General features: G+C 44.2%; 2 protein-coding genes across 10 annotated transcripts in view; one reads left to right on the forward strand and one right to left on the reverse strand.

Annotated features, from left to right (window-relative positions):
• KLHL18 (kelch like family member 18) overlaps window positions 1-12,069 on the reverse strand; it is a 26,493-nt gene extending 14,424 nt beyond the window's left edge. The window contains exons 1-4 of the mRNA XM_085877949.1: window positions 11,422-12,069; window positions 11,020-11,150; window positions 10,575-10,715; window positions 2,087-2,285 (exon numbers count right to left, since the gene is read on the reverse strand). Coding sequence (XP_085734075.1) covers window positions 2,087-2,285; window positions 10,575-10,715; window positions 11,020-11,150; window positions 11,422-11,541 — 591 coding nt within the window. The 5' untranslated portion in view covers window positions 11,542-12,069. The remainder of the gene's footprint in view (window positions 1-2,086; window positions 2,286-10,574; window positions 10,716-11,019; window positions 11,151-11,421) is intronic.
• Window positions 12,070-13,886: 1,817 nt separating this feature from the next.
• Window positions 13,887-26,874, forward strand: part of NPHP3 (nephrocystin 3) — a 146,918-nt gene continuing 133,930 nt past the window's right edge. For 2 of the 9 annotated variants that reach the window (XM_085877953.1, XM_085877956.1), the window contains exons 1-3: window positions 15,396-16,140; window positions 16,507-16,601; window positions 17,059-17,136. In XM_085877953.1, the coding sequence (XP_085734079.1) occupies window positions 16,548-16,601; window positions 17,059-17,136 (132 nt within the window). In that variant the 5' untranslated portion in view covers window positions 15,396-16,140; window positions 16,507-16,547. Of the gene's footprint in view, window positions 14,047-15,384; window positions 16,141-16,506; window positions 16,602-17,058; window positions 17,137-26,874 lie in introns of those variants that run through there. The other 7 variants (XM_085877954.1, XM_085877961.1, XR_015057389.1 and 4 more) reach the window with 7 other exon arrangements.

Genomic DNA, 26,874 nt, shown 5'->3' on the forward strand with positions numbered 1-26,874 from the left:
TGCGGTTGGTTTGGATTGTTTTTTCTTTGAAATACATTTTGTTATTTTTTTGCTTGATTTCCATATTTGAAGAATTTTATTTAAAAGGAAAGCCTTTGTGGTTCTTTTTGTGTGCTGTAACCATGCGGAACTTCGAACGGAACTTAGAACAGGCCATGTTTGCCCTCACCCGGTGATTTAACAAGCTTAGCAGGAAAACAACCATTACCTTTTAAATGTGAAAAAAACATATTTAACTGATGCTTTAATGGAGTCGGGTACACCTGGAACATATCAAGAATTAATGCGCGAGTATCACAATACTTTGGTACGGAGCCGATGGAGGTACAGACGTAAGCGGTTGCCGTGGGTTGTCTTTATATGAACCGAGTTTCTCTCAGAATCGTTAGCAGGTTCTCTTTGTGACTTTCAAAGCTGATAACATCCGATTTCTGAGCCGTTTTCATATCAACATGTTTTCTAAAATTAGAGCCAATTTTTTCTTCACCCATCACATGACGATTGGCATCTGATTTTAAATAATAATGTTTATGCACATCTTGAAATGTCCATAATGCAATGTTGTGTTTTTTTAATCATTTACTGAAATTCCCTCCAAACAAGGGTTGAAGCTACACAAGATTTCTGGGTTGGATAGAGTACGTACTGTACTCGGTAATCATACTGACTCCAATCTGCCAATTCCCACAAAACTGATGATATCGGCCGTGTGTGTGTGTGTGTGTGTGTGTGTGTGTGTGTGTGTGTGTGTGTGTGTGTGTGTGTGTGTGTGTGTGTGTGTGTGTGTGTGTGTGTGTGTGTGTGTGTGTGTGTGTGTGTGTGTTTTGTTCATGAAGCACAATATTCTCTGCTAACTCCCCTACCCCCCCACTACTCCCAACACTCTCTCTCACTCTCTGTCTGTCTGTCCCAACCTCGCTCTACCCCTTCCTAATGCAGTGCAGCATCCTCCCACATATATATATATATATATATATATATATATATATATATATATATATATATATATATATATATATATATATATATATATATATATATATATATATATATATATATATATATAATCTGGACAGTGATTATGCCCAGACAGTGGTTATCTCTGAATATATCAAATAGTCGCTATCTCTCCACGTATCGGAATGGTGGTAATCTCTGCAAATATCCAGATGGTGGTTATCACCGCCCATTTCCAGATGGTGGTTATGTGCGGACAGATCCTCCCTTCACACTGCCTTCCCTTCTCCACTCACACTTCTTTCCCTCCCTTCATGCTGCCTTCCCTTCCCCCACCCCTCCTTACTCCCCCACCCCCTTAGTCTACTCGGTGTCTGGACGGTGGTTATCGCTGAACATGTCCGGACGGTGGTCATCTCCGGATGGCGGTCATGTCCAGACTGACCCTCCCCTCACACTGCCTTCCACTCCCCTCGCGCTGCCTTTCATTCCCCTCACGCTATACTCCTCTAAAAACCCCCTCCCCCACCATACAACTCTCTGGCCCGATACTGACCCAATTTATAATACCTGTCGCACAAGTGACCACCACCAATAAGACCTCTGTGCTGTCTTTGGTTACAAAGTTAGATAAAGTTTTACAAACTAAACAATAGTGTGGCTGCTGAAACAGTACAATTTGTGGGATGTTCCAGGGCATGTTAGAATCAAAGTTGATGTTCGGAAGTTCTGCAAACTCAGAAGTTTGTTTTGAAACTCAGAAGTTCTACAAAGCTTCCCATGCACTAAAACAATAAATCCAGCTGCACGTGCTCCAAATCACACGATAAATATCAGATCATTTGTCCCATTTCACAATTCCCCTATATTCCAATAACAATTGTCATTTCTGTCATATTATCTTCCCATAATCATAATTTTATATTCCTTGTTAACATTGGATAATTTACAATCACTCACACACACACACCAAAATTAACAACTATGTACTTACTACCAGTTTCGAAAAATGCAGTACCCACATTCGAGTATGCTATCAGTAACCAATAAAGTCTTGGTTTTGCACAGCTGGGCAGGATGTTAAACAACCTTTGAACTGGATTATAGCCGAATGGATCTTTGCTCTCACCTGCTCCTCAGTTTGCACGTTTAGCTCATCCCTGGACAGCAGCTCGATGAGCTCATCAGGAGGCAGGGCAAGGAACTCTTCTCCGGTGGAAACCTCCACAAAATGCTGATGCAAAAAGCTGCTGGCCGCCTTGCACAGTCCGGCACACATCATCGTCTCAGCAAACGTACGCACACCAAGCACGTTTTTTGGGTGCAACCTGCAGTTTCCAGAATAACGGATGGAGCAAATTGGGAACCTTCAGATAATTGACTCTACTCCTTTATGAGAAAGACTTTTATAGGCCAAAAAATAATAATAACCCAAGCTGAACTGCCAAAAAAAAAAAGGTATACACATGGATGTTAGTCCAAACAATACAATAAAAGCCATTTGCAATACGTGGGAGAAGAAGGTGGAGGAAGAAGAAGAACAAGAAGCAGAAGAAAGAGGAGAAGGAGGAGGAGAAGGAGGGGAAGGAGGACAGGTAAGAGAGTCTTCCTCATCCTTTCAATTCTTATCAACCTCACCTGAACTTTTTCCATATTTACTCTGTCAGCTTTTAGTGTTTGCCTATGTGCCTGGTCTCCTTATCCCTTATCCAGGGCATAGTCCTGCTGGAGCACAGCCTCCGGTACCTCAATCCATCTGAGGTGGGGCTTAGCTCCACAACAGTTTTTTTTTTTAAACCATCTACAACAACAACAAAACAAACACCCACGTTTATGATCAGTTGAGTTATTGCGCTTCTTTGTGCTTTCATGGCCAAATAATTGGGGTCAAAACTTGTCCCAAAGCTTCCCCTCGTGCCTACAAAATGTTTACACCCCCTTTCAAAATGTTCACCTTTTGTTGCCTTATAGTCTGGAATTGAATTGGATTAAATCAGAAATTTCCCACCTTTATTTACAGATCGTAACGCATAACTTCCAAGTGAAAAACAAATTCTACAGATTTCAGAAAATTTATTAAAAATACAAAACTAGAATATCTTGGTTGGAAAAGTGTCCAACCCCCTGAGTAAATACTTGGTGGAAGCACCTTTGATAGCAATTACAGTGGTGAGTCTGTTGGGATAGGTCTCTACCAACTTTGCACACCTTGATTGGACAATATTTGCTCATTCTTCTGTACAAAACTGTTCAATCTCAGTCAAGTTGCGTGGGGAGAGATAATGGACAGCAATCTTCAAGTCATGCCACAGAATTTCGATTGGATCTAGGTCGGGGCTCTGATTGGGCCACTCAAGGACATTTATATAATTTATTCCTTAGCCACTCCAGTGTAGCTTTGGCCGTGTGCTTCAGGTCGTTGTCATGCTGAAAGGTGAACTTCCATCCCAATTTCAGCTCTCTCTCAGACGGTAGCAGGTTTTCCTCTTTGATTTTTCTGTATTTTGCTCCATCCATTTTCCCTTCTATCTTGACAAGTGCCCCAGTCCCTGCTGAGGACAAACATCCCCATAACATGATGCTGCCACCACCATGCTTCACAGTAGGGATAGTGTTCTTTGGGTGAAGTGCTGTGTTGGGTTTCTGCCAAACGTAATGTTTTGTATTTCGGCCAAAAAGTTCCATCTTGGTTTCGTCAGACCACAAAACGTTTTGCCACATGGCTTCAGAATCTCCGGAGTGGTTTCTTGCATACCTCAAACGGGACTCTCGGTAATCTACTCAAGGCGCGAGTAGATTACCGAGAGATTGTACCTTAACGGGACCGCTTGGAGACGAGCCGCTTAAGCAGCTCACTTCCTTTTGGGATAACCGAGCGGGGTACTTTCGCGCAGTCCCGTTGGACCCCATCACTTTACCGGCTATTGAAAAACCAACTATATTCCGAGTACAAGATGGCAGCTCAATTAAGGAAAAGACGCAACGAACAGGGTACATTTAAACAAGCACATTTATTTACGAACAACACGTATGCAATCAATACAAAACACACATGCAATCATGTATCAATCAAGCAAAAGTAAGCAATCAATGTGGGTAGGGACAAAACACGAGCAAGACAAAGAGCTACGACCGTCTATCTATTATGTGCAGTCACTTATACAGTTCTACTTGACGGACTTGGTGCCACAACGTTCATACAAAGAAAAGCAAGGAAAAACCCCAGGACAGATAAGGGGTAGACTGGACCTATTTGGGTCTTTATTGCACGGAGCCATGTAGACCGCAGAGGCTCCGCGAGGCCGCGCTGGTTACCTTCACCTCGCTGGGGCGACCCGCAACGTCCCGTCCCTACGGCCGCTGTCATGACCGCGGTCCGGCCCAGGCCTCGTCTGATGGCCCGGTGATTTTGGCCCAGAGGAACGAACGGGCCTTATGCTATTTCCGAGTTGATGCTCTCTTTAAGAACCCGCCCGTCCCTCAGCGATGCTCGGACTGTCCCGAAGCCCGATCACCTCCGACCGTTCGGTGCTGGCTGGCGAGCTCCCTCCGGCTCTCCCCACGTCCCATACACGAACGCGCAGCTCTGCATGGCACAGCAGGCTGGGCTGTGCCTTCAGCTCCCGTTTCCTCTGTTCTCTTCAGCTTCCCCACCGACTGCAAGCTCCAGACTTCTACGCAGCTCCTCGACCCCTCCAGCCTGACTCGCTTGGCGCTCCGCGCTCCGTTTATATGGGGTCCGTGAGGCGAGATCTCATCTCCGCACTCTCACCTCTGACCCCCACTGGCTCCACCCCTCTCGCTCTCCTGATCCGAATTCCGAGACGAAGCTTGGAGCGAGCAGACGTGCGCGAAGACAGCGACCCTGGCGAGCGGACGTGCGTGAAATCACCGACTTTGAGAACAAGGAAACCACCACGTTTGTTCGCAGCGATCTCACCGTTGCCGGCGCAAAGATGGTGGCACCCGCGGAGTTGAAGGTGAAGCAATGTTGTTCCACTGTTGGGTATTGGGGGAGATGCGGTTTGGGAGATGGTGGCTGTGGTTGGCTTGTGGAGAAGGTGGTTGTGTGAGGGCGGTTGTGAGAGGAAGTGGTTGTGTGAAGGCGGTTGTAAGAGCGCTGTTGATGGTGGAGGTGGTGGTTGTGAGCAGTTGGTCCAAAATAACGATAGTAAAAGAAAAACACTAACTCAAAGATCACAGCCCGGATCACACGAATAATTCCCATTAGACAACGGTGGGGAAATCTATCTGAACACAGACTTATCGGCATAACTGATCTAAGGACCTATATGGTGCTCTGCGAATTTCTACAGCCGTAACACTATCATTTCTGGACCGGTCTCTCAATGCTGAAGAATCACTTAAACAATTATAAGATCCGGATCCGGATTCAGATCTTCACCAAAATTGAAGCAATTCTTCCTTGTCACACACCCAACGTGTCTACCAAGTTTAGTGTGAATCCGTCCACAACTTTTTGAGATATTCTGCACACAGAGACAAACAAACAAACAGACAGAAAGGGGTGAAAACATAACCTCCTCCACCTTCAGTGGCAGAGGTAATAATCAAAATCACTCCAGTTTAACACAGGTGGAGGCCAATTAACTTGGTGTGTGATTTTGAAGGTGATTGGTTACATCTGAGCTAATTTACAATTGCTGTTGTAAGGGGATAGACACTTATCCAACCAAAATATAGTTTTCTACTTTTAATACATTTTCTGAAATTTGTGGAATTTGTTTTTTACTTCTTGCTGCTTCAACTATTTGGATGAAAGGGGAAGTTGTGGTTCCGTTGGGCATAATAGGCATTTTGTCGGGTTGAATTAATACCAGGTGGGGTTGACTCAGCCTGTCATCCTTCCGAGGTCGGCAAAATTTGTACCAGCTTGTTGGTATCCTGTGTCGGAGTGGCGACTCGTCCAGGATTGTGCCCAATAGCCAAGGAGACTGCTTAGGCAGCACCAACGGATGGTGGATGGTTTTTAGCTCGCCTGCTCGAAGAACAGAGAGCTATAGCGATACCCCAGCGTGAGCGTGAGTGTCAGCGTCAGTGTGAGCATGAAAATGTTAAAGTTTTTGGTGCAAGTTATTTCCTTTCCAATGTTTTTATCTACCACACTATTTTTTACTGATTACAATATACAAATACATACATTGCTTTAAAATTATTTGGATCAGACTTCACTGCAATACTTTATAAAAAAATATGATTAGACTAGTCTTTTAAAAACGATAAATGTATAAACAGGCGAGCATTGGGTGGCTTTGACACCAACTCTCTGGTTCACTTGGAAGTTGTGGGTTACGATGTGTAAATAAAGAGGGAAAAAAAAAGTCTGATTTAATGCAACTTAATTCCAGGCTACAAGACAACAAAAAGGTGAAAATTTTGAAAGGGGTTGTATATTTTGTCTAGGCACTGTAGATGTAAATATTGTTGCGGGCTGGCGGGGTCGGGTGAGAAGACCACGAGGTGGGGGAAAGCTACGATGATTCCCATCAGACTCCCCGGAATTGTAGGCTGTTGCTCACGGTTAATTCCGTGACGCGGCGGGTCGCTTAACCGACCGTGGACGCCAATAACTCAATCGCGTGACCTTGGGTCCTCCTGTCTAGAATCAGGTTACTTAATTAACCACGCGGTTTAACCACCGGGAAACCACGCCCTCGGTACTCCTTGCCCAAACCGGATCACTCTACCAACTAAGGAATCACCTTTCCGGATCGGATATAGCCAAGCGGCACTGTCAATGACGTACCGGCTAGAAGGATCGGATTGTTGGGAATAAAGACCCGTCTAAACTTCGATCCGAGCCATGCTGGACCAATGGATGAAAAGACAAAGGTGAGCTGGGAATATTTCTACAATTATTATTTATTTACAATAAGCGAGGAAAAGCATGTGGCACAACAAAAGGTTTATTGGGGATATAATGCAGGGAAAGATGAGAGAGGTGTGGGGTGCGACAATTATAATTGTATAATTATACAAGCAACTTACAAAAGCAGACAGTGCAGACTTGACGCGAGATTAATAAAATCAATAACAATCACAACAATGAAGATCTTATGCAGGCTTATCCAACGGGCAGGTGCCAACACACTCAGACACACACTCAGACAAAATAAACCCAATGAAAGGAAAAGGACTTTTGCAGCCAGGGAGGGAGGGAGTTGAGGTCACAGTTTTTGGTTCCTGAGCGTTTCAGGGGAAGGGATGCTCCGTGGTGCGGCACCTGACAAAAGCTGTGCAGTTCGGTCATCGTGTCTGCAGCAGGAGCTTGAGTGGAGGAGAACGGAGTCCAAAATGGCGAGAGTTGAGCAGTAGACAGGACCAGGTAAGAGGCTTGGTCGAGGTCGTGTCGGCAGGGACCAGTACAGTAGGCGGGCCGTCGAGGTGAGACGTAGGCAGAGCCAAGCCGCAGGAACACCTTCGCAACAACTCCTTCAATTCTCCACTTTCCAACCGACTTCTCACGCCTTCGACCTTCTTTCAACCAACTCCCACAGACTTCTTCCTTTCAATCAACAACAACCGACTTCTTCCTTTCAATCTACCAACAACCGCCGACTTCTTCCTTTCGATCTACAACAAACTTCGTCTCAACTATGGGGATTGCTCCGTACTTTATATATCACGGAGCTCAGGGAGGAGCCATGGCGAAACCGACGTCATCGTCCGATCCGAGCATCCCGATTGGACCGGGCCTTCATGTGGTCCGCCTTTCTGGGCGGGGTTTCGGCCAGACGCTAGTTTGGCCCGCTCACGCCGCGCGTGTCTGGGTTTGGGAAGGTGGATGCCGACGCGGCTACCATAGCGAACGTCGGGATTTTGCCTCTGAAAACGAGTCGCTGGATAGACGGTGGAACGCTCTGGCCAGCGAAACGAGGGTAGCAAGCGAGATGAATTTACCTCAGAAAAAGGAGGGTATAAAATAAAATGGGAATAATGATCTAATAACCTAACTCTAGCCCATCACAACGCACCCCCGTGTCTTTCCACTACACAAGGAAGGGGTCTATCTACACGTATATTAATGGAACAACCGACTCGGGACAACTCTCAGTAGTATGCATACGGTTCCGAGAACCGTAACAATATGTTGGACACTGTCTCGGGAGCGATATTCTAACGATGTAGGTTATAGGCACACACACACACACACACACACACACACACACACACACACACACACACACACACACACACACACACACACACACACACACACACACACACACACACACACACACACACACACACACACACACACACATTACCCAATACAGCATAGTCCAGAAGCGAGACGAATTTTCCAACCATTTTATATCCAGATTTAGTGAATAATCTTACGTTTACAAAAAAGTATTTCCACCCTAGAAGACAGGAATTAATGGCAAACTTTGGAAGCCTACAACTAGTTGACGTCTGGATGGATCGGTGATGCGTATGTTCTTGTGATGAATGGTCATCACATTGTACGAGCAAAGGTCGGTAGGCTTATAATCAATCAATGACACGGACTCATGTTGGCAGAACAGACAAGTTATGACGTTACAAATGTTAACATTGTACTTTTAATTTGCTCTGCCATCTCCTTCAATACTCTCAGGAGGTTTATCTGGCCCCAAAGCTTTGTCTTCTTTCGTCAACTGCAAGAAAGACAACTAAAGAACTAATGCTGTCGGACGGGACATTCGTTTAACGTCCATCCGAGGGAGGCACACACATCTATGAATCGCCCTTCCTGTGAAACACCGAAATTACAGTTTGTAGCTGGGTCTGGATTCGAACCCAGGCTGGACAGCTGAGAGGAGAGTGCGTGTGCCTCTAGGTCTAGGCCATCCTGTCAGCCCTTACCAAATGGTGTGAAATAATCTTTTTTTGTTAAACTTCTCTTCCTTTCTTCAATTACATCGTTTTGTTGAGAAACGGAGGTTGTAGAGACCAATTGATCTGACTTTTTCTTAAAAGGGGAATTCTGAATTGTGAGATCAAGTCTGTGTTACAGCTGTTTGTTAAGTTTTTGTTTATCGTAGTAAAATGTGCGTATTTCATTTATTACTCATTTGGGGGACTCAAACGGTTAGTGTCATGTTGAAACTTGACGAGAGTCAATCTGGCGACGACGTCACGGCCGGCATTTTTGCAGGGCTCCGATACCTCAAAATTGGGCAGGACGCCACCGTCCCCATCTGTTCTCTTGTAATGTCAGCATGCACCTACTAATGTTGCCTGTTCAATTTTCCATCCCTTGTTTGCCGGTTGTGCTCTGCGCCATAATCATTTTGCCTCTCTTCCCTCTCAGTCGTCAAGCCCTTCCACGAACCACAATCTCTGCATATGAAAATTAATTTAAGGGAAAATTGGACCCACGATGTATACTGCATTGCATTTAAGGGTGCATTGTAGCCTGGTGTTGGTTCAGTGGTTAGGGTGGCGGCTGGGGATCCTTGGGTCCTGAGTTCAAGCCCCGTCGGCCGCTGAATTAATACACCAGGAGGTTGACTCAGCCTGTCATCCTTCCAAGGTCGGCGAAATGAGTACCAATTCCAGTGTGTGTACTGGTAGAGGGCACTGCATCAGCGACACAGTCGCGCTTCAATAAATGATAGCTACCCCGGCAGCTAAGCTGCCATACGACCACACACACACACACACACACACACACACACACACACACACACACACACACACACACACACACACACACACACACACACACACACACACACACACACGAGGGTGCATTGGAATGATATTCATGCCAGTGCAGGGTTTGTAAGGAACAGATTCAAATGTTTTCTTCAACTATTGCAACTCTCTAGTGCCAGACAATTGATCAGTGAATGTACGCAGTGTGTTTTTGCTTCTCATTAATACATCGAGTAAGCCTGGTGTTGGCTTAGCAGTTAAAGTGACTGGCTTGGGACCTAAGGGTTCCAAGTTCAAGCCCAAGTCGCCGTTGAATGAGCACCAGGTGAGGTTGACTCAGCCTGTCATCCTTCCGAGGTCGGCAAAATGAGTACCAGTGTAATGGGGGTAATAAACATTTGGGGTAACCCGCGTCGGAATGGTGATCTGTCCAGGACTGTACTCCTTGCCAATGAAACTGCCTTGGCAGCTCTATATGCTTTTATGGCATGAAAGGAATGGATAGATAGATAGACTGACTGGCAAACAAACATAGAGTATGATTTCTGACAGATTTCTAACTCTATTTACCTCCACCACCGAAGGTGGACAGAGGTTATGGAGTCACCCCTGTTTGTCTGTTCATTTGTGAGCAGGGTAGCTCAAAACATTGTACACAGATTCAAACAAAACTCGGTGGACAGATTGAAGATGCGGATCCAGTTACAAGAAGGTTTTTAAGAACATTTTAATTGTTCAGCCTGGTGGAAGTATGCACTCTATCGAGTACCGTTTCTAGTTCCCTCAGTCTTCCTACTTCTGCTGCTGCTCCTTTATTTTCCCTTCACGTACACATGTGCAAGTGGCTTTTCCTCTAATCATGGGTATGCAGGCAGATCAACAACAATTGAAGCACATTGGTGGGGGGGGGGGGATGTTAAACACAACGCTCAAGATTTTCGTGATGTACCAACCTTTCCTTGAGGTAGTGACAACAAGCGTCCTTGACGTTCTGGAGCTGCAGAAAGGATGCGCCAACAAGCAGTGCTTGTACATTGTGCCGGTCGATAGCCAAGCGGCCGTTGTAGGCAAAGTTGATGAGGGCCTCAATGGCACTGCAAGCGGCAAATGACAATAGTGAGCAGAGGATCAGGACGTCGCCCAAAAAGCTTAGAGAGACCCAAAGGTCTCCAGATACCCTTGATACGATTGCTGGGTCAATACGGTCAAAAAAGCGCATGGCAGTTCCTAACTTGGAAAAGGAAAACAGTCAGATGGACACAAATATAAACCACCAGTGTGTGTGTGTGTGTGTGTGTGTGTGTGTGTGTGTGTGTGTGTGTGTGTGTGTGTGTGTGTGTGTGTGTGTGTGTGTGTGTGTGTGTGTGTGTGTGTGTGCCAGTGCAGATAAAAAGGTACCCTGGGTCAGTATCCTTCATGACTATCTCATCCTGCTTGCACTCAGCCATGTCCGTGGTAAACATCGCATGGAAGTACGGTATGGAGGCAGCGAGCACGACACGGTGGGCACTATACTTGTATTCTCCCACCTGTAGTGAACACAGGTAGTACTGTAGTTACATTCCGTGACCAGAAGGTGCGGATCACAGAGGAACCGTCATCGATATCAAAAGCACGTAACACCACGGCAGTAATGAGATCATCATGTCCGGGAGACACGTGCTCTCGACACGGTGACACCGATGGCAGCACACAACGAAGCCACGAGACACGTCCACGCAGGTGGGCGACAAAGGACGAAGGTCGATCGGGACTCCAACGTGCTACTTATACACAAACCCCTGTCGAGGTTATACCAACCTTCAGTGTGACGTCACAAAGCTTTCCTTGACGTCGGATTTCCTCCATGACGGCAAAACCACGCACAGGATGGTCATTGACACTGAAATGCTCGATGTCGTCCTCAAAATCATCGGCCATGTCTCCTGGTTCTTCGCTCGTCACAAATGTTGTTACTGCTTCGGCTTCCTCGATCGTCCTGGAGCCCCTCCGGTCACAATAATGTACCGATTGTGACGTCACTACTCTCCACAATCCACTCTCTCACCCACTCACCCAGCCAGCTGTACTGTTCAACGTGTGGACCCTCGTCCCTCGAGCTGTTCGCCCTGACAGCTTGTTCCTCCTCGCTCTCACCGTTCCTCAACACTCCTCACTTCCTCGCCGGAGTTCCCAATAATTCAAGGTTCAATGTTAAACCGTTTCACCCGAACCATCAGCTCCTGAGTCATTTACTTCATGTTTGCGCCGATTGTCGAATTCCGGGTTTAACGTGACTCGTTACACACACCGCCCAATGTTATATTAACGGGATTTTTACACATCGATTCTTTGTAACTCTCTCGGTGAATTCTTATCTTTGTTTGCGTAAATGTCCAATTAAGTATGACTTATTATAATTAACATAACTCTTTCTGCTCTTCCCGTCTTATGCTGTCGGATATTCTTCTTCTTCTTCTTCTTCTTCTTCTTCCATTGTCGTATATTCTTCTTCTTCCATTTGTCGGATATCTTCTTCTTCTTCTTCTTCCATTTGTTTGATATTCTTCTTTTTCTTCTTCCATTTGTTGGATATTCTTCTTCTTCTTCCATTTTTTGATATTCTTCTTCTTCTTCCATTTGTTGTTTTTTGGCGGAGTCAGAGCTGCGAGGCCACAACTCAAGACGGAAAATATATTGATGAAATGGAAGTAAAGAATAGAAAGTAAAAAATAGTAGTGAGCTTCATACTCAACACGTGCACGTGACAGAATAGGAAACAACAACAACAACAGCAACACAATACCCTGGCAATTTGGAATCCGTGTCGTCGGCTATGACCCTTTTGCTTCCGGTTTTTGTCATGAGGAATGATGCGTCCCGGGAGATAAAGGCATCGTCGCAGACATGAAAGACCCAAATATCAGACATGGTGTATATTTCCTCCACTGATTTTAATAAAGATATCTCCCGCATCATCAAAAAATAATCTTTAATCGTGATTTACGTTATTTGATCGCTAATTCCGAATCCAGGCCGAAGTAACCGGAAATTGCGTATACAGTTGTGAACAAGTTTTAGGTAAAGTCAGAAGCGAATGTAAGAAGAATTCTACGTTCGCTTCTAGTATTTATTTTTTTAGATGAGATCCTGTTCTCGGCGGTGTAGTTGTTGTTGTGAAGGTAATGTTGAGGTAATATTTATTTTTTTCAGATGAGATCCTGTTCTAGGCGGTGTAGTTGTTGTTGTGAAGGTAATGTTGAGGTAATATTTTTTTTCAGATGAGATCCTGTTCTCGGCGGTGTAGTTGTTGTTGTGAAGGTAATGTTGAGGTAATATTTATTTTTTTCAGATGAGATCCTGTTCTAGGCGGTGTAGTTGTTGTTGTGAAGGTAATGTTGAGGTAATATTTTTTTTTCAGATGAGATCCTGTTCTCGGCGGTGTAGTTGTTGTTGTGAAGGTAATGTTGAAGTAATATTTATTTTTTTAGATGAGATCCTGTTTTAGGCGGTGTAGTTGTTGTGAACGTAATGTTGAGGTAATTTTTTTTTTCAGATGAGATCCTGTTCTCGGCGGTGTAGTTGTTGTTGTGAAGGTAATGTTGAGGTAATATTTATTTTTTTCAGATGAGATCCTGTTCTAGGCGGTGTAGTTGTTGTGAAGGTAATGTTGAGGTAACATGCAGTAGTTTTATCACGGTTATAGAAATGCACAAATAATTAATTTGATCTATAGTATAACCAATCACACCTTTATCACTAAAAAATTAACAACAAAACTCGAGAGTAAATACTCCAGTAGTTTTAAGTCTACCTAATTTTATAATAAAGATATCTCCCGCATCATCAAATAATAATTTTTAATCGTGATTTACATTATTTGATCGCTGATCGATTAAAATAAAATATTAATTATAATAACTTTATACTGTCCACCCCATTTCCGTTTTGAATTTCCAGACAGATTTGAGAACCGTCGGATATTCTTCCTGTCTGTAAAATAAAAACACGAATTTTCTTTTCGGTTTTTCGAGTAAACAAACACTTTGGGCTTTATTTAATGTTTTAACCAGAACTCTCTGAAAAATATTATTGTTATTAAAGGATTACTAATTACTTGCTCATAATGCATTCAAACGTACGCTGCGAATAATGACACCGCCATGGCGTACGAGCACACACAGATGACGTTTCCATAAAAAAAGGGACCAAAACAAAGAATCAAAAATGAAATACCACAGAAATTTGGAGATCCATCTAATTATCAGATACGTAAAGGCGGCAAGGGGAAGGTATTTTAATGAAAAATGAGATGTCGGGGTTAATAAAGGGGGAAAGGTGAGCTGTTGGAGGGCGATTGCACTGAGGAAGAGTATGGAGGCTTTCAAATACGAAGCCATCTTCCGTACGTGGTATGTAGATGGCGTCTGGGACTGACACAAGAAGGTAAACTTATGTAAATAAACTGCTGTTTTTTTATAATTTTGTTAACCCAAATTACACAAACCCAGTTATATTTCCCTCATCGGGCGATCAATTGTATCGTTTGCGCTGATCTGCCAGCAAATCGTTGGAAACGGGGGTGTGTTCCGTTAACAAGCGGCTTGCTATCGCTTGCGAAGCAGCTTGCTTGATTCAAAGTGCTCGAGCGCCATGTTGTGAAGCACGGGATTAACAACATGGCGGTCTCCATGGAAACAATGCTGTGTGGCACTCGAGAAAATGTTGTCCGGGTCGTCGTTTTCAGTTTTACTCGATACTCGTGTGACGAGTTCCACAAAGGGATTCATTGTCTTAGCAGCTGTTACAGAGTCCGAGAAGAAGGGAAGCAATGATAAATAAATGGGGCGTCAGAAGGAGGAGCCTCCTGCCAAGCTTATCTGTACACCTCCCTACCACTGTGTGTGTGTGTGTGTGTGTGTGTGTGTGTGTGTGTGTGTGTGTGTGTGTGTGTGTGTGTGTGTGTGTGTGTGTGTGTGTGTGTGTGTGTGTGTGTGTGTGTGTGTGTGTGTGTGTGTGTGTGTTTTTTTTTTTTGGGGGGGGGGTTGCATTTTTTTTGAATGTTGAAGAATTCGGATGAGAAGTAGTAATAAAAATATAATATTTAAATAAATGTTTAAATTTTATGAGTTTATACGAGTTTACGTAACATGGGTGGGTATGTATTCCTGTGAACATTTCATCGGTTGTAGTATCATGTAGATTCCGACTACTGCGGTCATTTTTGCTAACATGACAAAGCATCTCTCTTTATCCCTGGCTCCGCTTTCCAAGCGGATGATACGGAACGACTGGCTTGGAAAGCAATAACAAAACCGCTTGCGAACGGAACACACCCAAAGTTTGTGACTGTATGGCACAAATGTGAGGGGCCAAATGTATTTCACCTGTGCATAAATTTACTCTTTTGTGAATAAAATATATAACTTTTTAACCTTTAATGTTTTTCTTTCCCCGAGACTGCACTGCATCATGTTCAAGCCACGCCTCTAACATTCATCCCTCCGTCTCCACCCACTCGACACTAAGCCACGCCTCCAACATTCATCGCTCCGTCTCCACCCACTCGACACTAAGCCACGCCTCGAACATTCATCGCTCCGTCTCCACCCACTCGACACTAAGCCACGCCTCCAACATTCATCCCCCCCGTCTCCACCCACTCGACACGAAGCCACGCCTCCAACATTCATCCCCCGTCTCCACCCACTTGACACTAAGCCACGCCTCCAACATTCATCCCCCGTCTCCACCCACTTGACACTAAGCCACGCCTCCAACATTCATCCCCCGTCTCCACCCACTCGACACTAAGCCACGCCTCCAACATTCATCCCCCCCGTCTCCACCCACTCGACACTAAGCCACGCCTCCAACATTCATCCCCCCGTCTCCACCCACTCGACACTAAGCCACGCCTCCAACATTCATCCCTCCGTCTCCACCCACTCGACACTAAGCCACGCCTCCAACATTCATCCCTCCGTCTCCACCCACTCGACACTAAGCCACGCCTCCAACATTCATCCCCCCGTCTCCACCCACTCGACACTAAGCCACGCCTCCAACATTCATCCCCCCGTCTCCACCCACTCGACACTAAGCCACGCCTCCAACATTCATCCCTCCGTCTCCACCCACTCGACACTAAGCCACGCCTCCAACATTCATCCCTCCGTCTCCACCCACTCGACACTAAGCCACGCCTCTAACATTCATCCCTCCGTCTCCACCCACTCGACACTAAGCCACGCCCCCAATCACACCTTCGTTTTAAACCCGCCCTTTTTGTGCCAGCTCAAGACATCTTTGTTCCCTAGAGACTGGGGACGCCGAATGGATTGGCCTTTTTCGAACTGAGGACTTCGATTAAAACCAGGCTCTTTGGCTTTTACATCAAAGATTAGATAAATACAGACGCTCTAAGAAGTTGTAATTTAATGCTCAGGTATGCTCTTGCTACAGTTGGGGCTGGATATTCTGTTTGTTTACTGTAGCAGGGTCAACCAACCATCCCCCCCCCCCCCCACAAGCAGAAAGGTACTTGTACATTAAAACTTTTTCTAAAACAATCAAACGATGCTTGTTTGTAACTTCTGAACGAAATGAATTATTCTATCGAAATCGTCAAGGTAACAAAAGTTTGTAACCGGTGTAGTAATCGCGTGTAACCGAACCCCCATAACCCCCTCCAACATTTGTTTTATACTTATCCCAAATGGGGAGTGTGGGGTGGGGGTTGTGGCGGTATTTAAGTTGATACCTTTTTTATATAAGCGGTCTTTATATGTTGGGGTGTGCTAAATTACCTGTTTGTGGTCGATGTGGGTTCTTTTGACCTGTTGTGAGAACAAGATGCTGAACGGTTCTCGTTATACCATGTGTTGTGTTTTTATGTCACACAAGTATCACAGGTAACTTCAACAAACGGTTAAGTGGGGAGCGTCATGGGGACGAGCTCATCAGTACTACAGGCGACAGGTGAACTGACTTCGAACCAGGTAAGGATATATATATATATATATATATATATATATATATATATATATATATATATATATATATATATATATATATATATATATATATATATATATATATATATATATATAATGTGTCTTTCTGCACTAATGTCTTCTAGAACTCGTTAGCACACCCTGTATATGCAGTGCTGCCTTTTATGTCATCTTTTAAAGGGGAATATTGTACTATTTGAAGGTTATCAGAAATATTTTTGCCGAGAGAGAAAAAGGGGGGTGGGGGGGGGGACATACCTTCTTCACTCTCCTTGTTTATAAGGAAACTGCCAAGTTAAATAAGTTTTTTTTTTTTTGTCCTACCTTTTTCAAAGGTTCATTTTCCACCTTGTTGTAATTAAAAACATATTTTTCTCAAACTGATCCAGGAACTGTATGCATGTGAAGCATTCATGTTTACAAACACACTGTCTGTTATCAGGTTGTCACCTACGGCAGATGCACTGAGGTTCCCATTGAGATGCAGCCCCGGCGTGCCCTCAAAAAGCCACTGAAGTCGGTAAGACTGGCATTCGTGAATGGGATACGTACATTATTAACGCATCTCGGCACAAATGTTTCCATGTTGAATGCATGCCTTATAAGAATGTATGAAAGCTAATGCTATGTTTTGCAATGCTTTGAAGTGGTACCCACTGCAACATATGTGAGGCATTCAAAAAAAGTTATACAAAACAACATGCAATGGTCGAAGATACCGAAAAGGTATGCGGAGTGCGTTATCTTTTTAAAACATAATTGTTACTTGGCAAAAAATTTTGGCCAAATATGTTGGTCTGTAGCATTTGTCTGTCTGTTGGTCTGACACGATTTTTGGCCACAGTTTTCAAGGAAACTATCTGAATTATTTTGTGTGTGTAGTTGACCAGACGACGACAGCAACACTTAAATGTGGTGGATATCTGAATCCAGATCCAGTTCTGAGAATTTTTTAAAGTGATTCTTCACCTTTGAGAGAAAGGGCCAAAAACAATATATCGCACGATATCTCGAAAGGTTATGGACGGATTCACACGAAACTTGGTGGACAGGTTGGGAATGCCACGAGGAAGAATTATTTCGATTTTGGTGAAGATCACAATCCAGATCTGGAGATAAGGATTATTTAAATTTTTAACTGATTCTTCACCATTGAGAAAGGGGGCCAAAAACAACACATAGCTCAATATTTCAAAAGGTTATGGATGGACTCCGCAGAAACTTTGTGGACAGGTTGGGTGTATGAAAAGGACTAATTGTTTAAATTTTGTTAAAGATCCAAATCCGGATCCAGACACGAGAAATATTTAATTTTTAAGTGATGCTTCACCATTGAGAGATGAGGCTAAAAACGATATCTCGTGATATCTCAAAAAGTTGAGGACAGATTGGGATTAAACTTGGTGGACATGATGGGTGTGTGACAATGACGAATTGATTCGATTTTTTATGAAGATCCGAATCCGGATCCGAGAGTTTTTCAAGTGATTCTTCACCATTGAGAGATGCAACCAAAACTATGTATCACATGAGATTTCAAAAACTTGTGGACAAGTTTTGACAAAAATAGGTGGATGAGTTGGTTTGGTGACGAGAACAAGCCGATTAGATTTTGGTTAAGGTCCAGATTCAGATCCGACCAATCAATGGCATACAAAATGTAAACTATTCAGCCTGGCTGAGGGATTTGCTCTACCGAGTGCCATTCCGTTTCGCCGAGTGTCACTCTTAGTGATTTTTCATATTTTCTGTCCGTCTGTCTGTCCATCCATCTATCGACAGAATCGGCCCCAGCAGTAGTAACCCCATCATTTGGCAAATGCAGATGCAAGAAAACATTTTCAAACCTACATGATATGGGGTTCAGTGTGAGGGAAAGACCCCAATTGTCTTGATGTAAATGTGTATCGTATAGCACCACCCAGGAGAAGGCAGTATTACGAATCATGTGTGTATATATATATATATATATATATATATATATATATATATATATATATATATATATATATATATATATATATATATATATATATATATTGTGACGGCTGTGGGGGTAGATGGAAGAATTTAATAGAGAATGTAGCACAGTGTAGAGTTGCTTGGTTCATGGACGTGTAGGAGGCATGTCGATGTGACTAAGTGGGGAACATGTGAGCTTAAGTGTTACGTGTCACCACACAAGGGGGTGGTGTCATGTTAATTATCTGGGGTTTAAGAATAAGCTTCCCCAATATGTAATCGCCCCTCTGTTATTTTTCCCTATCTTTTTATATTTCAAGATCGGCAATAAAGGTTGGAAACACATCCCTAAAACCACAACAAGCAAACGTGCCGAACGGGCATAAGTTCTGCCTTCCCGGGTTTCGTGCGAGCAGGCAACACCCCAGAGGCAGAGGATGAAATAGGACAGAGGAGAGTGGATTTCAAGGTTGGCTTGCCATTTTTGGAGAGCTGTGATTAAAGAGGAAGGCTGGCACATTTTGAGAGGCATTGGACTCGGTAAGCTTGTGCATTTTGTGGAGAGCCATCATCAGAGTGGAGGCATGAGGTGCATTGTTTTTGAAGAGGTGAGAGTGGAGGGTGAGCATACGCCAAGGAGGATGACATGACCATTGAATTCGTGTTGAGGCAATTTGGCTCACATGGTGAAGCAAGACGCTAGCCTTTGGCCCTTGGTTGAGTTGTGAGAAATGGACCTCGAGGTTCGTGTATGTCATAAGCAGCTGCACTGAGGCTCTGAGCCTTAGTGTTGAGTGCCGCTCATGGATTGCCTAGTGTATGTTTTTCCTGCTACGAGAGAAGCACCATTTTTCACGCGTATGCACGTACTGGTGGAAGCGCATCGATTCCAAGTCCCAAAAAAGATCAGCTCTGGGCCAAGCTGAATACAAGAATAGTAGTCGGGTGGTAGGAAGGGGGAATCACCACCGGAAGAAGGACAAATTTTCATCCAATTTTTCTAGACCAGTTTTTTTGTGTCGATTACGAATATGAAAGGTGATCAGCCAGGTTTGGGGGCTTTTCCGAGATATTACTGGTCAAATGTCAACCAGGGTCAAATTTAGCCAATTATGAGTTTTTACTATAAAACTGATTCTGAAAGCTAAAATACTCTGTATTTATGGCTCGTTTATACTTTCAAGTGTCTAATCTTTATCAAAACAGAAAATCAAATCATTTTAGGGCTGACATTTACTCAAAGTTCAAAGGTCAACAAATAACAACTAGTGAAAAAACAGATAAAATGCCTAAAACTGGTCGATGTTGCTGAAAATTGTGATCAATGTTTCATCTAAGCTAAAATAGAGGAACGGGCACCCCTGCCCATTTTCCCACCCATGTGTCCTTGTGGGGTCCCCCAGGGGCACCTCCTTGCCCCCAGAACGTTTTCAAAAATATTGATTTTTTAAAATGCAAACAATTTCAAATTGGTAAAATAGCCTGAAGTCTGTGTAAAAAAAAAAAATAAAAAATAAAAACGCTAAAACTGAAAAGAATAAATTGATGAAAATGACAATGAGTAATTTCCATCTTTTGCAGCCAGTGGCATATCTAGTATGAAGCTAAAGCTTTAGGGCCCCCAAACCCGGAGGGGCCCCTGAAGCAACTTTTTACTATCATCGGCTGTTACTATGCCAATGTTGTACAGGCTTAAAGCCAATATCTTATTCTACTTTTCGATAATATGCCGCCAATTTTCTCTCATCTTTCGACTACAACAACGTGTTTTTTTTTTGTTATTAAATTACAAGGCGCTGCAGTAATTTATTGGAAAGTTATGTAACTTTAAATATATTGTTACTAATATATTTTTTTCTCTTGTCACCCCCGGAACAAAATTCCTTTTTTGCACGGTTGAGCTGAAACTGTAATGTGAGACCTTGCGACATTTATTTTGAAGATCATCATAGATCACGGGAGTGGCAAAGGTTTGCGATTCCTTGATCTGAGTCAATGTCAACTCACTGAACTCCAGAAATATGCATTGCTTGGTATCCACGCCTTTTCGGGAAATGACTACGTTTCTTCATTTTTCCAAAAAGGGAAGAAAACTTGGTGGACACTGATAAAAAATGATGAAAATATGCAGAAAGTATTCGCAGAACTGGGTAACGAGCAACAACTTTCCAGCATAGTGTTTGATGGACTTCAAATATGTACTTGTGCAATCTACAATCAAAGGAGATGCAAACGTATTAATGAAGCCAGATCTACTATTTTCTGGAATCGATTTCGTGACGGCAAGGTAGCTGATCTGTGTGCATTACCCCCATGTGAGTCAGCACTGGCATTACATTCAGCTCGAAGTAACTATGTAGCCAGGATGTGGCATCTGGCTCACAGACCCCAGCAATTATTGGACACTCCAGTAAACCATGGGTGGACTGAAGATTTATCAATCCATTGGGTTGATATACCATATCCTGTGGATGTTGTGGAACTTCTGTGTAATATTTCTGATGAAGATAGTGAAGACGAGTTATCAGACTACAGTGATTGTGATGAAATGTCCGACTAACATCTATATTTGGTGATTGTATCCAGTGACGTAGGTATACTACTTCCACTGTCTTTAGCTAGATTTCTTAAATGTAATAACTGTTGATTCTTCTGACTGTACCTGATTGAAACATGTTTTAGGGGTATTACATACAAAAGCATCTTAATGTTTCATCTAGAATCTATGAGGAGCAGGGGCAGTTCAGACAAAAGGGCATTTATGCGTTTAGAAAAAGATTTTCAGATATTTTATAGAAAAATGTGTGATATATATATTTTTAAGGCAATGTCTGAATAAAAATCGATAGACAATGCATGAATTTTCATTACTATAGTGGTTAGAAACTACAGTGGTACCTCGACTTACGAATGTCTCTACATACGAATGTTTCAGGTTACGAAGCGCCTGAACGGGAAAATATTGCCTCTAGTTACGAAGGCGTTTCAGGATATGAAGTCAAAAATACAGTACAGTACGCGCTGCTTTTCGCTGCTCCCAGAGTTTCCCGAACGTAAACAAACTTGTAGCTGCTCTGCCATTGGCTATCGCCTAAAATCTGCCTGGCAACCCTTTGCGTATGCATGTATCCCAGCATGCTCTTAGTGTCCCCGTCCCGCTCTGTAAATATAGTTATACTGTATACAGTCTATGGTCCCGCTACGAAGTGCTGGGACAGTGTTACAGTACAGTACGCGTGTGGATTACAGTAACTTTTATTCACAATGGACCCCAAGAAAGCAATGAAGAAAAGTGGACAAGGAGAAAAGAAGAAGAAGAGAGTTTTTCTGGCCATACAAACAAAGCAAGAGATAATAGAAAGGTATGAAAAGGGGATGCGTTTGATTGATCTCGCAAAAGAATATGGACGTAATATATCTACGATCGGCACGATAATAAAACAAAAGGAAGCCCGAAAAGCTACGACTCCTTCCAAAGGCCTCTCTGTCATTTCCAAGAGGAGGTCGGCAGTGAACGATGAGATGGAGAGGTTGTTACTCGTGTGGATAAAGGAGAAAGAGATCGCTGGTGACACAGTGACAGAGGCCATAATTTGCGCAAAGGCAACCGCCATCTTCACTGACCTCGTGAAGGAGGATACAGGCGAGGGAAATTCGGCGCAGTTCGTAACGAGAATAGCAGTTAAAAGGTAAATGAATATTTTTATTATTTCCTTTATTCTTTGTTTTTTACATTATGTGCCTCTCGTTTTATGTTTATTGTGCGGTAATCTAATTTTAACATGTATTTGTTTCATGTTCTGATGCATTTTTATGATTTATTAAAAAAAAATGTCCGAATTTTGCGGGGCTTGGAACGGATTAGCGCATTTACATTCAAAAGGCGTCTCTACTTACGAAGGTTTCAGGTTACGAAACTACTCCCAGAACGAATTAAATTCGTAAGTAGAGGTACGACTGTACATATGATAATGAAATTTGAATATAATTTCTTTTTAACTTTTGGGGGCAAGTGGTTGCTCTTGTGGCACGCCACAACGGTGGGGCAGAAAGAACAGACGTAGGATGGCCCGCACCTCTAGTTTAGCTTAGATCAGTGGTTCTTAACCTTTTTATGTGCTCGTACCCCTTGAGCTTTCATAATATTTCCCCGTACCCCCTGTCTAAAAATTTCTTATTAGTTATTTATTTATTTTTTATTATCATTATTATTGGAATTTAAGTACTACACTCACATTAGTGCTTCGCCGATGTTGGCAATTTTTTGGGAATCAGCAAGTTGGAGTCAGTGTGATTACCGATTACAGTACGTACTGTATACAACCCAAAATCACTGAGTAGCTTTCACGGAAAAACAACGTTGCATTTGAATAGATGTTTCAGGGAGATGTTCACAAAGATTAATCTTTTAAATAGCTGCATGTGATCAGTGGAAAACAAAAGTTGGTTCAGTAATTTAAAAGTCACACTAACATGGCAAACGGCTCGAAAATTGGGTATTATTTCACAACTCGTTCAGGATGATGAAGCATGAACTACTCGGTCAGGATGACGGAGCACGAAACACTCGGTCAGGATGACGGAGCACGAAACACTCGGTCAGGATGACTGAGCAGGAACCACTCGGTCAGGATGACTGAGCACGAACCACTCGGTCAGGATGACTGAGCACGAACCACTCGGTCAGGATGACGGAACATGCATGACGACTGGCTCAGAATGACGGAGCATGCACGACCACTCGCTAAGGATGACGGAGCACGCATGACCACTTGCTCAGGATTAGAAAGCACGCACGACCTCTCACTCAGGATGACGGAGCACACACGACCACTTGCTCAGGATGACTGAGCACGCACGACCACTCGCTCAGTATGACGGAGCATGCATGACCACTCGGTCAGGATGACGGAGCACGCACCACCACTCTCGCACTATGACGGAGCATGTACGACCACTCGCTCAGGATGATGGAGCATGCACGACCACTCGCTCAGGATGACGGAGCACGCACGACCACTCGCTCAGGATGACGGAGCACGCACGACCACTCGCTCAGGATGACGGAGCACGCACGACCACTCGCTCAGGATGACGGAGCACGCACGACCACTCGCTCAGGATGACGGAGCATGCACGACCACTCGCTCAGGATGACGGAGCACGCACGACCACTCGCTCAGGATGACGGAGCACGCACGACCACTCGCTCAGGATGACTGAGCACGCAAGACCACTCGCTCAGGATTACGGAGCACGCACGACCACTCGCTCAGGATGACGGAGCACGCACGACCACTCGCTCAGGATGACGGAGCACGCACGACCACTCGCTCAGGATGACTGAGCACGCAAGACCACTCGCTCAGGATTACGGAGCACGCACGACCACTCGCTCAGGATAACGGAGCACGCACGACCACTCGCTCAGGATGACGGAGCACGCACGACCACTCGCTCAGGATGACTGAACACGCAAGACCACTCGCTCAGGATTACGGAGCACGCACGACCACTCGCTCAGGATGACGGAGCACGCACGGCCACTCGCTCAGGATGACTGAGCACGCACGACCACTCGCTCAGGATGACTGAGCACGCACGACCACTCGCTCAGGATGACGGAGCACGCACGACCGCTCGCTCAGGATGACTGAGCACGCACGACCGCTCGCTCAGGATGACTGAGCACGCACGACCGCTCGCTCAGGATGACTGAGCACGCACGACCGCTCGCTCAGGATGACGGAGCACGCACGACCGCTCGCTCAGGATGACGGAGCACGCACGACCGCTCGCTCAGGATGACGGAGCACGCACGACCGCTCGCTCAGGATGACGGAGCACGCACGACCGCTCGCTCAGGATGACGGAGCACGCACGACCGCTCGCTCAGGATGACGGAGCACGCACGACCGCTCGCTCAGGATTACGGAGCACGCACGACCGCTCGCTCAGGATTACGGAGCACGCACGACCGCTCGCTCAGGATGACGGAGCACGCACGACCGCTCGCTCAGGATGACGGAGCACGCACGACCGCTCGCTCAGGATGACTGAGCACGCACGACCACTCGCTCAGGATGACGGAGCATGCACGACCACTCGCTCAGGATGACTGAGCACGCACGACCACTCGCTCAGGATGATGCAGCACGCATGACCACTCGCTCAGGATGACGCAGCACGCACGGCCACTCGCTCAGGATGACGGAACACTCATATCACTCGCTCTGAATGATGTGGGACAGGAAAAGCTTACACAGTGAGTGAACGATTCGCTCAGAATGATGTAGCGCAGTACCGCTATCAACTATATGGCGCTCGGCAAGTGGCTTTAGCACTCAAGCAAGCACTCCAATTAAATGGTTGATGAGGATTGGCTGGCCAGGATGTGGATGCATACTATATCAGATCGCTTTAACTTTAAAGCTGGTCTTCACCGCATACGCATCAGTTAAAGAAATAAAATGAATTCGTTCAAATACTTTTATCCACAAAAGAGTTGCCATTTAATATAGAACAACCCTGGAGACATCGCAAAGTTTAATCAACCCTGAAATGAACATTGCAGATAATCCACCACATTGCCTGCTCATCTGTGCATTACGCATTACGTGTTGCATCGTTCGTGGTCCGTGCAAACATTATAGCTTTTTTTTAAATGTCCATTTTTCACCAGATTTGCTTCAATTTCCAGTCAAGCACCTTGCGACACCTCTGAAAATGTAGACGCAGATCTGGCAGACACTCGTATGGATAAGCAGTTCCTCTGGGGGACATGGCGCACAGTCCAGTAGTGAATGCATTAAACCATATATCTCAATGAAGCTGGTTAAATTTGGCACATTCATAAATATTTTGTTCACTCAATATAATTCTCCAAACAGTAGAAAAAGATAACTTTAATGCTTTAGAAATTCCACATTTTCTTGTGTATATATGGAGAAGGGACCATAGCCTTGCTTGCTTTAAGTAAATAGGTTTATCGACTTCGTCATACAACTCATTATAATATGATTATGAGATTTAAATCATATTTCGACACTTTAGTCCGGAAGATATCCGATCCTCAAAACCAAAATAATATTTTGATGTTGTATTTACTTCGTTCATGAGAGTAGATCATGGAAAATTGCATCATATAATGGATGAATCACTCAAAGCTCCTAATTTCAAAAATATAGCACTTACAAAAGTGATGTATACAGTGATTCATAGCTATTATAAACAGGCATTCGATAATATGCGTGAGGAAAGTGAAAAAAAAAACTTTATCGTTAAGAAATCATTGTGGCCTCTTCTAAGTCAGAGCATTGTTGAGCAGACCAAAAAACATGATGGCTTCAGACCCCAGCAAGGTTATTCAGGAGATGCCTTAAGACCCCAAAGAGTGAGGTGGCCGAGGATGTGCCTGATAATGGATATAATTAAATAAGTCTGTTCATTGTCTTCAAAGGGGTATTTTAATTTACCAAAACACCCAATTTTCACTCATGCACTCCCTTGAAGTTCCCTTAGTATCTTTACAAAGTTTCAGGCTGCTAGGTTTCATGGTTTTGGAGTTATGGATGACACACTGCCATTTATTAGTGTTGGTGCACAATACAATATACACAACAATACACAAACGCAACCTATACATCGATTTAAAGGTAATTTTACTGCTCATCGAACGACATAACTCTGAAGAGTGAAAGAAGAGTTTGTAGAAAAAGGTTGCTGCCTTAGCTAACTTCTCTAAATGTACAACCTGCAAAAATTCCTTTGTGGGCAGAGGGAGGGGAAGGAGTGGCGGTGCGGTGGAAGGAGAGGAGGGGATGAGGTGAAAAGAGCCATTGGATGAGTCGGGGGGGGGAGGGGACGGGAGGTGGTGTGACAGGAGGAAGGGGTGGGGTGGGAGGGGAAGAGGAGTGAGGAGGGACCCAGCGTTGCTCAGCAATGTCGGGTACCTTTGCTAGTACAGTATAATGGACCTTCTCCAAAGTTATGATATGGAGTATGATATATTGTGACCAATAAAATTTATTTGAAAAATGACAAAAAGTATATAGTGCATTTCCAAGAATGTGCCTTAGCACATTGCCCACTGAAGGTGGGCCAAGAAGGGAACTCCCTCCCGGAGGGTGCGAGTGCCCACTAGTATGTATATATAACAAGACCCAATCACATCTGTCACTTGTAATTAGAGGGAATGACCAATCAGCTCTCACCTAATCAACCACCGAGGTGGCTCGGTTTTCAATAAATTAACCCCCATGATCTTGTAACCAAAGACGGGAGCAAGCCGAAAGAG

The sequence above is a fragment of the Eptatretus burgeri genome, chromosome 4, assembly GCF_056783735.1.
Source record: "Eptatretus burgeri isolate ZD-2024b chromosome 4, Ebu_testis_v1, whole genome shotgun sequence".
NCBI classification, from domain to species: Eukaryota; Metazoa; Chordata; class Myxini; order Myxiniformes; family Myxinidae; genus Eptatretus; species Eptatretus burgeri.